Source organism: Hypanus sabinus, chromosome 5, assembly GCF_030144855.1.
Source record: "Hypanus sabinus isolate sHypSab1 chromosome 5, sHypSab1.hap1, whole genome shotgun sequence".
NCBI lineage: Eukaryota > Metazoa > Chordata > Chondrichthyes > Myliobatiformes > Dasyatidae > Hypanus > Hypanus sabinus.
The window spans coordinates 67,147,462-67,163,079 of NC_082710.1; the positions used below are offsets into that span (position 1 = coordinate 67,147,462).

Consider the following 15,618-nt stretch of genomic DNA (forward strand, 5'->3'; position numbering starts at 1 on the left):
GCTGAGAAGATCATCGGGGTCTCTCTTCCCAACATTACAGACATTTACACTACATGCTGCATCCACAAAGCAAACAGCGTTATGAAGGACCCCACGTACCCCTCATACAAATTCTTCTCCCTCCTGCCGTCTGGAGCATTCAGGCTCTCACGACCAGACTATGTAACAGTTTCTTCCCCCAAGTTATCAGACTCATCAATACCCAGAGCCTGGACTGACACCTTACTGCCCTATTGTCCTGTTTATTATTTATTGTAATGCCTGCACTGTTTTGTGCACTTTATGCAGTCCTGGGTAGGTCTGTAGTCCAGTGTAGTTTTTTTCCTGTGTTTTTCGTAGTTCAGTCTAGTTTTTGTACTGTTTCATGTAACACTATGGTCCTGAAAAACGTTGTCTCATTTTACTATGTACTGTACATAGCAGTTATGGTCGAAATGACAATAAAAAGTGACTTGACTTATACATTAGTTGATTAGATGTTGTTACGAATCCCGTAACTGGAGAACTTACCAGCAAAGATAGAGGTCCGTTGAAGTCTGATGTCACTATTTTCAAACGTTTTTTTTATAAAGGGGCACAAAAGTAAGGTTAATGCAAACATTCAGATAATGCACATCACTAATACGCAATCTAAAGCACGGGTATAGTCATAATCATCATTAATCTCGGCTGTTGTCTAGGGGATAATATTTTTGTCCATTGGAAATATAAAGAGTCATTCAGAAGTCTTTCGAGGAATCACTGGGTTTCACGTGTTTTAGATGGATCGGTGAGAATGAAAAGAAGACTTGCCCGTGTCTTTATGACCACTGCGTTAAAATCAGGGGAGTGTTGGTTTCCCCATTGTTAGTTCGAAGTCCTTCTCGGTAGTATCAGCCACCTGCTCCCCAGGCAAAGGGGTTAGGAGCACACGTGGTGTTGAGTGGCTTCCAGCTCTCCCGGGAGCATTGAGCAAGCAAGTTCTTCTGGTACATCGTTAGGGTACCGCCTCCTGCAGTCCGCTTTTATCTTTACTTGCAGAGCTGTAGCTGTCCATCAAAGTAGGGGGATGCAATCCCCACCCCCACCTGTCCCGAGGGTGTTCGTGTTCATGTTCATGGTAGTTGTCATGTAGCCGGGACATGCACGTGACACAGGTGCCTCTAGGAACAAATGGTCAAAACCGTTACATTGTCTCTCTCTTCCGAGTCCCGAATTGATAGCGATCTTACGATTCTCCAGAAGGAGGGGGCTGCTCCCGCTCCTTCGGCCCCTCAGAGCTGTGGTACCTTCATAACAATAGTAACTAAGAGCCTGATTACCGTAATCTTGCTAAATACAAGGTGTGATATATGGAGGGAATATATGAGGAACTATTTGCATTAGTTGTGTCAAACTCTAGTAGTGCTGCTTATATTTGCACACCTCAATTTTCAGTACAAGCTAGCAGATACTTTAATTTTACTTCCTTCCACCCTACCTCTGTAAGCATTCCATTCTATTTTTTTCAATTCCTCTGTCTCTGTCACATCTGCTTTGATAATGTACATGTACCTCCAAAATGTCTTTCTGCTTTTCTTAATTGTGACTTCCCCTCTATTACAATGGACAAAATTCTTGACTGCATCTCATCTACTTCCATGTGTCTCCTCTCACACTTTTTTACCACCATTGGACAGAATGGTCCTTGCATTCCATGCCACCAACATCCACATAAAATGTGTCATTCTTCATAATTTCTGCCAGCTCCAACAAGATTTTATCCCCTTGTCTGCTCTTCTGTTCATGCCCATTGATTAACTGTCTAATGTTATTTTCCTCATACAACAACATGGAGTGCAATACCTTCCAGGAACCCAAAAAGGTGAAACAAGAATTAATTTACACTTCCAATCTGGAAGAACTTCATTTGGAATTCACAATGTGCCTTTCTCTACAGTGCAGAAACCAAATCAATTGTTTGATTCCTTTGTGGAGAATCTACTCAATCTATAGGAATGTCCTTGAGTTTCCATTTTAATTCACCATCCCAAGACACCTGTAAATTTGAACAGCACCTCATTCCAGACTTCTGGACTTTATATTGAATTCACTAACTTCCACTTTTCCTGATTGTACAAAATCAAATTCTTCCTGCCATGTTTTTTTTCTTTATTCTGTTCTCTCTGTATAGTCTGTCCCATTGGATGTGTACCAGTATGCTGGAACCACATCAGCAACAAATCATAGCACCTTTCACATTTCTATATGTGCACACACCATCAGAGAAATAAACATTTCTTGGCCTGATAGAGGGTCCCTCAGAAATGCTATTTTTATTTCCATTCAATAAATGTTGACTGATCTAATTTAGTATGCCCAGTATTTTCCATTTTCTATTTTTATATCATGTCAGCTTTGTTTTTCTTACCTTACACACAAGTTTAACTTGCCAGGCAGATCTTATCACCTTACCAGAAACAAATCATTACACAGACCTAGAAGTTTAATGTGCTAATTTGGGCTTGATCTATCATAAACTTTTGATCTACGAGTCCCTTTCCCATTGAAAACTAGCCTGCATCTCATTTCTGATGAAGAGTCATAGATCTGAATTGTTGATAGATATTATTATATTTCTTTGTACCTGCTGTGAATGGCCACAAGAAAATGAATTTTAGGATAGTACTTGGTGACATATATGTACTTTGGTAATAAATTAACTTTGCACTTTGAGATGCTGCTTAATTGCATTTTCTGTATTTCTGGATTTGAATAACTGTTGAACATTGCCATAATTGCATTAACTACCAATATTCAAACATTCTGTCTTGCTTTAGGGAACCTCCCTTTGATGAGTTTTGTTTATTTTGTTGATCTCTATAAACATTGGTGGCTGTGCAGACTGATAAATGAATTGATTAAATTCACATTGCCATCTAATTTTAGAACTTGCATAAATTTGAGTAAAAAATTAAGAGTAATTGTGAGAGCAGTGTTTTTTATTGGTGAATGTATTGTTGCTAGAATCAACATGTAAGGGGTTAACACTCAAGGCTGCATATACTTTTGTTAGAGGACTAGTGGCTGGATGTATTAATTTCCCTGGAGGTGTAGATTTGTTTCAGCATAAGTAGTCTTGGTTTGATATGTTGGTGGAGGTGGGGGGGGGGGGGGAGAGAATTTATAGCAAAATAGTAAATTCACAAATTAGGACTAGGATTAACATCTATTTCCAACATTGAGAAATATAGATATCTTTGGCAAGACCCTTAAATTTACAGATGTTCAGAAGCAATTTATTTACAAATTTCTGTTGCAGTTCTGAGATATTAAAAGCCAGTGAAAAGAAAGCCAGTATAGTTGTTTCGCAGACATTGGCGGTAAGACTGACTAATTTGCGGTGCCAACATCATAAATGGATTCAGGCAATGGCTAGAGACTACTAAGCATATGTTAGGTAGAGTTGTGCCATGTCCAGATAAATATTTCCTAACATGATTCCCAGTGTTATTACTGCATTATGCTATAAGTAGTCCTAGTGCATTTTATTTATTTTCTAATTAGCACAATTTGTTTTGCACATTGGTTGTCAGTTTTTCATTGATCTATTGTGTTCTATTCTGAATGTCTGCAAGCAAATGAATCCCAAGGTGGTAAGTATATAGTGACATGTATGAACTTTGATAATAAATTACTTTGATTTTTAAAGAAACCAGTATTGGTTTGAAGTTAGTCTCAACTTTGTAGGTTTTTTTAGGTTTACACTGTCCATGAAATGGCGAGTTTACTCCAGGTGATACATTTTAGTTAATCTTATTCTGTAAGAGTTCTGTTGTCCCTGTTATCTATCACCAGTTAACTAGCTTCAAGATTGAGATTTAATTATCACAAATGGATCAATACACAGTGAAATGCATTGTCTGCATTAATGACCAGCGCACCTGAAGATGTGCTGGGGGCAGCCCGCAACTGGTACAGCAAATTCCAGAGCCAACATAGCATTGCTACAATGTTTGGCAGAGCAGCACAACACAACAAGTAACAAAACACCAATAGCAAAACAAGCCCCATTCCTCCCATTCACCCACCCACCTACCAACCCACCATGCGCGCACACAATTCTCCAACCCCAGAAGAGGCCATCTTTGGCTGTCAGTGAACTTACAGACACTAGACTTCAACTTCCCCAGAGATTCATAGACTTAGCAGCTCTGGCCATTGGTTCTTGATCCTTGACATCAATTGCAAGACCCACTAAAAACCAAAAACTAGACTTCAACTTGCCTCAAATGGGGCCTCAAACACTTGACCTTGAATTTCAGTCTCGTCGATTCAAATATCAGTGTGTAATCAGATCTTCTTCCTCCTGCCCACTTGGAACTCATGACTCTGGAATCCTTCAGTACCTTACTGACCCTTGGAGTGGGGGGGGGGGATGTATGGGGGCAACCAACATACATCTATGTTGGTCTGACATCCAACCATGGTTGTCCCATGTCTGCTCTTTGGCCTTCAGACGTGGAATGGAGGCTTAGACTCCGACCTGACCTCTAATTCCTTCCATCCCTGTTCCTCAACCTAACCTGACTACTCGCTCTGTCCCCTAAACAATCACTACAAACCTAATAAAGCAAAAAAAAGTCGAATCTGAGCCATGACCTCGACAGAGACTCAGCTTGGTACCATCTTGAACTATAAGGCAGACCAATGAACTGCATATTTTAGGGGAAGCTTGAATAAAACCCCAAATTATGGCAACTTAACATACCACTACAAACTTCTTTCTGTGACTTTTAAGAATTTAGTGGTTTCCATAATGGATTTGTTGCAATCGTTCTTGCCACAGAAAATGAACAGTAGAAGAAATGTAACTGCCATAAAAATGTTAGTTAATTTTTCTGATTTATTTTCTCCTTAGCCAAAACAAGTCAATGCAATTTGCTCCATTATTAGGTAAATATTAGCAAGTGATTAGAAGCTGCATTATGCTATGTGCAGGTACTCGAATGATATTAATATGTTGACGCATCTACATATATCTATTTTATACCTAACCATAACTTGGGTTTGATCTACCGATCCCTAGTCTTTTGCTTCTACTTTGCAAAATTCCGTAATTGTGATTCTGCCTTGGCTCACTTGCTGCCAAACACCTCATATTTACATTACTACTGTTAAAATATTCCAGTGCTCTTCGGGCCAAACATATATTATTCATTCTCTGTGGTTACATCTACCAGTATTCTAAATTGCATTAAGTTTTTACTTGGCATCGTCTCACCTTCAAAATCTTACTGTTTCAGATGATTTCATGGATTCAGATTTCTTATTTTTATAATATTTCCCAGCTCCCCCATCCCAGAGTCCTCTTGTACTTTCCTGATTATAATAATTATGCATATTATTTGTATTTTCGCCCTCCCATTACCCATCTCCTTTTACACATCTGTTATTAAGACATTTTAAAACACTTTTTGATCCTATTATTGCTGTATTAACTCTGGCTTGGTATCGGTGTCAAATTTTGTTTGAATGTTGTTCCATTCTACTTTGTTATTGAAATAGAAGTTGCTGTACAGAAATGAAAATAGATCAATAATGCAGCATTTGAAAATTCAGTGATACAAGCATGAATATGAGCCAATTAAATCTTAGACTAAATTGTTCAAATTTAAAATAAAATTGCTTCTTGATTTGCTTGCCTTAATATGTTGAGTATTCAATAAAGAAAATTATGTTTGTGACCTATTAAATTTGATAAATTACAGATTATAAATCATTGTTTTTAATCATCAGAATATAAAATGTTTTTATACTTTAAATGCCAACACTGATTTCTATCAGTGGCCTGCAGCTTTTCACAAACTGAATTTCAATTTTTAAGCTCACCAAACCCATCTGTTAACACTATATTCAAGCCAAAAGGTTGCCATGCCTAAGAAGCACTTATGTAGATACCTTGCCGAGGTTCCCTACCTGGGGTCCATGGATCCTCGGTTAATAAGCCCCATTCCCTCTTGTGGATTGTTACTGATAATGTAATGGGGAAATTGATTATAACTTGTGCTGATTTTGTGTAAAATGTTTTTAAAAAATGAGAGTAATTCTTCATGGAAATTTTCCTTATTTAAAAGAAATGTAGATTTGATTTTTGAAGAACCACTTACACATGCAAGAATTAACATTTAGGAATATTAAATTGTAAAGTTATATTTTGTAATCTAAAAAGTTGTGGATTTTTTGTCAGGTTATTCTTCAAATAAGGAGCAATTATGAAAGGATTATATTCAATTAAGTTCTCAAAATTACTCAGTTTAGAATTTTTTAAATTTTCTTTTTTGTTGAGGTAGATGGCAAAGGATAGAAAATGGAAGGTAAGGTTTTCTAAACTGTCAAATCATAGTCGAAATACACTTGAAATTTGTAGAGGTTTAATTAAACGTATAAAATAATGATTTTGACTAGACAGATACTATTTGAACTTAAGAAATATGCAATGTTTTTCATTGGGGATGCATGACCTTCAAATGCAACTACTCTCTAATTGTAAACACATCTGTGTTTGTATATTTCTTGTTTTGTCCGTCAGTGCAAATGCTGCCTGTCACAATGGAGATGCCTCCTGTCCCAAGTCAGCTGCTGGTGTTGTATCAATGAAAACCACAGTCTTTCATTTGTAAACCACCAAGTAATAAGAATTGTGGAAGTGGGCACCATTTCAATCAGTCGAGAGAATACAGTTAGTTCTGCTATAATAAGAATTTCCAATTGGATCGAATGCAATTGATGACTGAGGAAGCACAATTTGTATTCTGTAGGCTGAATTTATTATTATAGCGTTCTCATTGGGATTTAGAGAGCTAGTTAAGAATTACTTTGGAGATTGACAATCAGAATAAAAAGCAGTCTTGGAACAGTTATTTACATTTAACTTACCTGCAGTAATGGGACACCACTATCTCTTGCGTAAACAGGTTGCTAGTTTAATTGTGCATGGCCATTGAAAATTGACAAACAGTCTCTCTAATGATACTTGTGCAACGATACTCCATTAAGCAATGGAACATATAGCCTTTAGAAATTTTAGTTTGCAATAACAAAATTAACTTATCTTTTATAAAACAACACACACAAAATGCTGGTGGAACGCAGCCCGCCAGGCAGCATCTATAGGAAGAAGTACAGTCGACGTTTCAGGCTGAGACCCTTCGTCAGGACTTCGTGTAGTTAGTCCTGACAAAGGGTCTCAGTCCGAAACATTGACTGTACTTCTTCCTATAGATGCTGCCTGGCCTGCTGCATTCCACCAGCATTTTGTGTGTGTTGCTTGAATTTCCAGCATCTACAGATTTCCTTGTGTTTATCTTTTATAAACACCTTTTGTTTTTGAAAATTCCATGGGGAAAAAATAAACTCTGGAATCTAATCCCCTTTTTGCCATTGATTGTTGTATTTATAATGCTATTTTGTATAATGGAGTTTCTTAGGATCGCAACTATTTCATTATCGAGCAACTGCTTTAGAAAATGCACCAGTGAAAGTGACCATCGCTTTCTTTCCTCAATGTTTTAACTTCTGTTTTTTTGAAATAGGCTATCAACAATATTTGCTATAAACTGCAAATACCAAAACAACCTTAATTGATGTCAGAAGCGGGTGTGTATGTTTATGATTGTACAGTGATCCATCCCATTTCCTGCAACTGAGTGTGCACATTCAAGATCTGAACAACTCTCAGGCACCTAACACAGCGGGGCTCCAATGCTGTGAACTGTTAGTAATTTGTTCACAAATCAGAAATGCAGTTGTGAACACATTCCCACAAGGCAGAAGATGCCTATCGCCCTCAGTAGTTGACAGCTTCATCCCACCAGGATCCAAACGTCATAGGTTATACATGAGTCAGGCATTTGTATGCTGTGCAGGGCCTGTACTCTTAAGTGAGCACCTCCAAAAAGAGTGAGTCTAACCATTTTATTTTGACAATTAATAATATCATTGAGTTTACCACCATCAACATTCTGATGAGTCACCACTAAGAGAAACTCAACTGGACCAGCCACAAATAACATGATTGCAAGAGCAGGTCAGTAGAGGGTATCCTGTGGCAAGTGACTCGCCTCTTGACACCTTGATGACTTTCAGTGATCTGCAAGAAACATGTTAACATCATTAGGGATTATTCTCCACTTGTTGAAATGAGCGTAGCTTTAAGAAAAATCAAGGGTACTTGAAACCAACTAGGACAAAACAGCCTGCTTCATTGGCAGTTCATTCATGTATTCCCTCAACAATATTTGTGCTATTGTTGCAGTGTTTACCATTTATAAAATTCTTTTCAGTTGCTCTTCCAGACCACTCTTGAGAGCTATTTCCTTTTCTACGTGGAAGGTTACGTTGTGACATAAAAGTGCTTATGTACAATCTGTATATAGTTGATAGTAGATGCTGACCTTGACACTTACACCCACACTACCCAAATGAATGAATACATTAATTTTTGTAAAGACTCCATTCTCTGTACCATAATTTTTCAGTTTGTATTCCTTGTCCTCAAATGAGAATTTCTACCATCATACTTTACAGGGTTCTTTACCTGTTTAATTTTCTTCATTCTTGTTCTTCTCAATCTTCAAAAGCACATAGTCTTTTTTTTTCCATTTCATTAGTCTATATAGTTAAAGGAATATTCTTCCAATTTTTTTATACTTTTAGCGTAATGCCACCACAAAATCCATCTTTCCATCAACATAGTCAATATCTTGTCACAGTCTATGTGAAGCATTGCTGTTATTGTGCCTTCCTTATTTTATAATAAATTTCACTGACCATTGAATATCTGAATTGCAGACCTGCTATGATTTTGAGCCTTGAGCAGTTCCACTTCAGCCTAATGACGTTGTTCTCCACTTTTTAATATGCTTCCTGTGAAGCTGAACATAACTTCAAGAAACAACATGCCATTATTCGGTTAAGCTCATTAGTCTTCTGATCTCAGTGAGTTCATTGGTTTACGTTAGTGATTCTATGCCAAATGATTAGGGTGATTTGAAGGATGATAATCAAACAAATTGTTTTTGTTTTGGATGGTGTCAGTTTTTTTAACTTTGTTGGAACAGCACTTATCCAGGCAAGTGGAGAGTATGCCATCGTGTTCCTGATTTTTGCCTTGAATTATAGAAATGCTTTGGGCTGCCACAGGGTGAGCCTGTTGCTGCTGTAGTAGCTTTAGTATATGAGTGGTTGAATTCCTGGTTAATGGTGACTTTTACCATGAAGAGGATGCTGTGATGGTAATGTCATTCAATGAAATAGGTAGGTAGGTAGTTGGGCTTACTCTCATTGAAGATGGTGATTGGTTTTGTGGTGTGAATAATACTTGCTATTTATCAGGTCTTGTATGCATGGTGGGAGACATTCTTGTTTAAATAAATGCTTTTATAGTTTTAACTCAATATTGATGTTAACATTGGTTGACCAATAATTGTTTCTAATAACAAGTTGGTCATAATCCACGAGTTACAGAAAAAAATAATCAGCATTTCTCTTTAGTGTTTTTTTTAAACTTTGGTAAAAGTTGACTGGATCTGACTGTTCATTTACCTTAATTTAACTTGAGATATGGAGCAATTCATTAAATTGCATTTGTTGTTTAAGGTCTATCCCTGCACTTACCTTTTTAAGGAAACAAATCAATTATTAATTTCTTCTATGTAACGATTTAGTAGAATTTATAGCTGTTAGGAATGACAGCTAGAAAGTGAGATAGTTGTGACCGTAATGAGCAGAGTCATAAGCAGTCAGAGTATGGAAACAGGTCATTTGACCCATCATGTTGATACTGCCCAGTGGGCATGTATCTGTATTAATCCCATATAGGCTCCTTTTTAATAGTATTGGTGATTCAGCTTCAACCATCGCTATCGCCATCTCTGATAATATTTTCCAAGTACTCGCTACTTTCTGTGGGTGGAAAAAGTAATCTCCCTCAGATTCTTTCCAAATTTGTTGTTCCATACTCTAAATCTGGTTTATTTCATTTTGGATTAAATTTATAGAGGAAAAGATTTCTTCAGTCTACCCACTCTTTACTTCTCAAGTTCTGATTTGTAGATTATATATGTTTGACTAGTGAAGATGTTATTTAGTAAACTTTTATCTTAACTATTTGACCTCTGCATTTAGAAAATTCATAGATTTCTGTTGTCTTTGAGATGTGGCTCATAAGAAATGGAAGGTGGTTTTCTGCAGTCTTTAGAGCTTTTGGGCAATGGTACTTAGCAGTTGATAGAGGATAGTTGATGTTGATAGAGGATCTTAGCTGTTGATAGAGGATCTTTGACTTGCAGAAGTTAGGTGGAAGGTCTGTTTGCTCATAAGCTTTGTAATTATAGAGATTGGCTTCTGAGTGTACATCGACTGCTGTGTAACTCATGGAGTTTTGCTGACCTTGGTGCTAGATTGGATGTAATGTAATTGAACATTGGAACCAATGATTTCATAGTCGGCTATTTGTCCTCTAGCCTGTTCACCATTTAATAAGATCAGGACAAATCAACTGCGTCCCATTAACCCATGCTAGCGTTTCAAACTCTTGCTTTTGAAGTATCCGTACATCTGCCTTAAAAATAATCAAACTCTTCTTCTGGCGCTCTTTTGAGCAAGGGTATTCCAAAGACTGGTGGCCACTTCAGAAGTAACATTTTAGACAGTCTGTTGAGCTGTGTGACCTACTTCTGAACTATGTTTAATGAAACCTAAGTTCTGTTATTAACACTTCCAGAGAATTTTCAAAGTTCAAGTTAAATTTATTATCAAAGTACATGTATGCTATCATATACAACCCTGAGATTCATTTTCTTGAGGGCATACTCAATAAATCGAATAACCATAATAGAATCAATGAAAGATTGCACCAGCAGGGCATTCAACCAATGTGCAAAAGACAGCAACCTGCAAATACAAAAAGAAATATATTAAAATAATAAGCAATAAATATTGAGAACATAAGATGAAGAATCCTTGAACGTGAGTCAGTAGTGTGAACATTTCAATGATGTGGCAAATGAGGTTGAGTGAAGTTATTCCCTTTGGTTCCAGAGCCTGATGGTCGAAGGGGAATAACTGTAACTGAACCTGGTGGTGTGAGTCCTCAGGTGCCTGTGCCACCTTACTGATGGCAGTAGCAAGAAGAGAGCATGTCCTAGCGGTGTGGGTCCCTGATGATGGATACTGTTTTCCTGCTACCATGCTTCTTGTAGATGTGCTTAGTGGCGGGGAGGGCTTTACCCACGATGGGACTGCTACTTTTCATAGGATTTTTTGTTCGATGTCATTGGTGTTTCCATTCCAGCCTATGATGCAGTCAATATACTCACCGCCACATATCTTTAGAAGTTTGTCAAAGTTTTAGATGCTGTGCCAAATCTTCGTAAACTTCTTGGGAAGCAGAGGTGTTGTGCTTTTTCTTTGTAATTTTACTTGTGTTCTGGGCCCAGGGCAGCTCCTCTGAAGTAGTAACACTGAGGAATTTAAAGTTGCTGATCCTCTTCATCTCTGATCTCCCAATAAGGACTGGCTCATGGACCTCCGGTTTTCTCCTCCTGATTCAATAATCAGCTCCTTTGTCTTGCTGACGTTGGGGGAGAGTGTGTTGCCATGGCACCACTCAGCCAGATTTTCAATCTCTCTTTTACATACTGATTTGTCACCACCTTTTCTTGAGCCTATGACAGTAGTGTCGTCAGCAAACATAAATATGGCATTGGAGAATAATACTATAAAATCTAATGTGAGAAGAGTCCATAAATTGGAAATTTAAATTTAAGCATTCTGTTGAAAAGAGCTTGATGAAAGGCAAAGCATGCAATATTATTATGCAGCTCTGAGCAGATAGTTTTAAATCTTTAGCTTGAACTTGTAATTTCAGCTAAAATGCAGTCAACACCAGGGCCAAAGAAAAGGAAGCAATGCCAAAGTTGAAATGCGGTAAATGACCTGATCATGGACACTCTGTCACACAACTTGAGTTTTATGACATTAGTTCATCATGTATGATGTGAAATTGTATGAAATCTTGTATTTACTCACACAGTTGTGGTAAGTGAAATTCATTGATAGACCATGACTTATTGCTCAGTCTTATTATTTCCTGAGGGATAATATCACCTTCAAACATGGCAAGTGTGCGAAGCTCTCCCACAACCTGCAAAGGAAGAAATTAAGGATCCAGTTGCACAAGGAGATACTGTGGCCAAGGTCTTGATGCTTGTTGATTAGTTTTGATGGGATAATGGTATTAAATGCCAAGCTGTAGTTAATTAAGAGCATACTGATGTATACTTTGTTGTCCAGATTTGCTATGAGTAAAGAGCTAATGAGATTGGATCTGCTGTGGACCTGTTGCACTGGTAGACAAATTGGAGTGAACTCTCAGGCAAGAGTTGTAATGTTTCATCATCAACCTCCCAAAACATTTCATCACTGTGGATGTAAGTGTCACTGGATGATGATCTTTAAGGCAGGTTACCGCATTCTTCTTGGGTACTGGTTTAATTGAAGCATGTTTGAAGCAGGTAGTTATCTCAGACTGCTAAGGCTAGAGGTCAAAGTTCTCAGTACTTGGCCTGTACCATGTCTGGGCTGTATGATTTTTGTCGGTTCATCCTCCTGAAGGCTGCCTGCAAGTCAGCCTCAGAGACTGAAGTCACAGGATCTTCAGGGGCTACGGGAGTTCATCATTGCTCCTTGACGTTTTGATGGTCAAAGAAGGATAGAACTCATCTGGAAGTGAAGCATTATTGTTGCCTATGTTTGTATTGATCTGAGCACACATACAAAGCCCTGTTTATTTTGATCTCTGTACGCACAAAATGTTGAAGGAACCCTGCAGGTCAGGCAGCATCTATGGATGGAAATGAGTGTTCCATTTTTGGGGCTGAGACCCTTCATAGCTTCATAGGACTGGAAAGAAGGACCAGAAGCCAGAATAAAAAGGTAGTACAAGCTGTCAAGTAATAGGTGACTGCCAATGAGAAGGGGAAGATAGGTGGGTGGGGGACGGGAGATGAAAGGGAATGATTCGAGAGTCTTAAGAAGTAAAAAGTGGAGGAAGTAAAGGGCTGAAGAAGGAGGAATATGATAGGAGAGGACAGTAGACCGTGGAGTAAAAGGAAGGAGAATCAGAAGATGGTCGTGAGGGTGGGGCAGGGGAAGAGAAGGGAGAGTGGGCCAGAGGAATGGTTACCAAAAGTTCAAAAAAATGCTGTTGAAGCTGCCATGTTCAAGACTACCAAGACGGAATATGAGATGTTGCTCCGCCAACTTATGTTTGGCCTCAACATGGTAGTGGAGGAGGCCATGAACAGACATGTCAGTGTGGAAGTTGAACTGCATGGCCTCCTAGCTTCTAGTAGCCATGGTAGTGTAGCAGTAAGCATGACCCTATTACGTTGGAGTTTGGAGTTCAATTCTTGTGCCACCCTTAAGGAATTTGTACATGCTCCCACTGAGTATTTGTGTGTTTCTTCTGGGGTGCTCCAATTTCCACCCACATTCCAAAGATAAACCAGTAGTCATTGTAACTTGTTCTGTGATTAGCCTTGGGTTAAATAGATGGGTTGTTGGGAGGTGCTGCACATTGTGCTGTACCTCTAAATAAAATAACACAAAATAAAAACTCATTCTTTCTTCCCTCCCTCCCCTCTCCCACCCCCCTTCTCTCTCCGCACCCCCCCCCCCCGCATGCCCTCTCCCTGTCGCTTGCCAGCTTGTGTTTCTACCCTCTTTTATTCTGGCTTCTGGTCTTAATAAAGTCTCTTGTCTCAACGTGTCACTTGTTCATTTTCTTCATAGACACTGCTTGACTTGCTGAGTTCCTGCAGCATTTTATGTGTCCAGCAGTTCTAGAACCTCTTGTGTATTAATCCTGAGATGCTTTGATGGCATCTGAATGTGTGTGATTTATATCTCAGCATTTTGTATTATCACTACTAATTTTCAGTACTGTGTTGATGTAATAAAGGTAGTTCAGTATGTTGCTGAACTTTTTAAAGTAGGAAACAAAGTGATATCTAACATGATCTGTTGAACAACATTACTGTTTAAAAATCTCTGCTGTATGGACCTGCTGACTAGTCTCATGCTCTAAGTTAGCTCTATTGCTGACATGTGAATAAAGATTTAATTTTTTATGTAATCTGTATAAGTACATTTAACTATATTTAAATAAAATTTATTCTAGCTTTTTATTGATCTAATTTGGACAAATTCTGTGCAAGAATCTCAGACTTGGGTACAAGATTGAGTGGCAAATACTAACAGAATCTTCATGCTAACATTTAAACCAGTAATGGATTTTTAATCAAAATTATTAAATAACTAAAGCTTGTGTAATATTTGAACAAATGATCTGACTTTGTAGCATTCTAACCACCTCCTGTGAATTATCCACAATTCTGATGGAACATTGATGCTGTTTTTCTCGCCACATGCTGCTTAACGTAGACTCCACATCTTTAACACGCAAGAAGAACAGAGTACCTGAAATAAGCCCACATGGTCAGAGGGAAATTATGCATACTCCATACAAATAGCACCCAGGTCCTTGGAATGGAGGCAATGGTGCTAACTGCTGCACCAACACTCACGAATCCAAGTCAGAATCGGGTTTATTATCACTGGTGTATGTCTTAAAATTTGTTATTTAATGGTAGATATACAGTGCAAGGCAGTAGAGGTTTCAGATCAGTTTTCCTTCTCTTGGATGAGCTGCCAACCGCAGTTGACAAGCCCCATCTACCTGAAGTAACTGATTTTATCCCTTGTGTCAGTAGAAACAATTGAAGCCACACGTGAAGTCTAAGAGCTGGACTTGGTTGCCAGAGGTTATTTGGGATGCAAGCCATTAGGAGCATTTAATAGGTAGTGGGAGCTTATTCCCGCTATCAACCCCCGGCTATAACAACTTTAAAGGACCTAAATTATGGAACAAAATTATTAAAAGTTACAATAATTAAATTTTGCAAAAAGGGAACTCGTTCATGCTCTGTTAAGAAAGCTCATGGTGAGGGGGAAGAAACGGTTCCTAAAACAGTTAGAAAGGGTCTTTGGGCAAACACATTAACCTGAATGCTATTTTTCCCCTGCCAATATTTTAATTGATAACCAGATGAAAGGTATGATTATTTTGCATAAATCTGTAAGCAAAGTACAACTACAAGTAATTTTTCAAAACTGGGTCTGGTTTTCTCATGTTTCATAAGTTGAGCTGTCTGAAGCACAACTGAGTTTTTGCATTTACAAAACAAAAATAAGTGAATGCAATAATTAGTATCTAAACATTGTACTGGTTATTTTCTTTTCAAACTTTTGCAAGACCTCTTTGGTAACCTGACAAACAGAAACTCCTTTTTTAAAAAAAAATTGACATTTTCTCTGATTCCTCATTTTCCAGGTGTCAGTTGTGATGCATGTTTAAAAGGAAATTTTCGAGGCCGCAGATATAAGTGCTTAATTTGCTACGACTACGACCTGTGTGCATCTTGTTATGAAAGTGGGGCTACTACTACAAGACATACAACTGATCATCCAATGCAGTGCATATTAACAAGAGTAGATTTTGGTAGGTATTTTTATAAATTACTTTATTTCTGTTAT

At 38.1% G+C, this 15,618-nt stretch overlaps 1 protein-coding gene across 1 annotated transcript in view; it reads left to right on the top strand.

The window, feature by feature from the left end:
- The window catches only part of kcmf1 (potassium channel modulatory factor 1), a 132,318-nt gene that overhangs the window by 46,431 nt on the left and 70,269 nt on the right, over positions 1 to 15,618 (top strand). Inside the window, exon 2 of the mRNA XM_059970080.1 lies at positions 15,416 to 15,583. Within this exon, the coding sequence (XP_059826063.1) occupies positions 15,416 to 15,583 (168 nt within the window). The remainder of the gene's footprint in view (positions 1 to 15,415; positions 15,584 to 15,618) is intronic.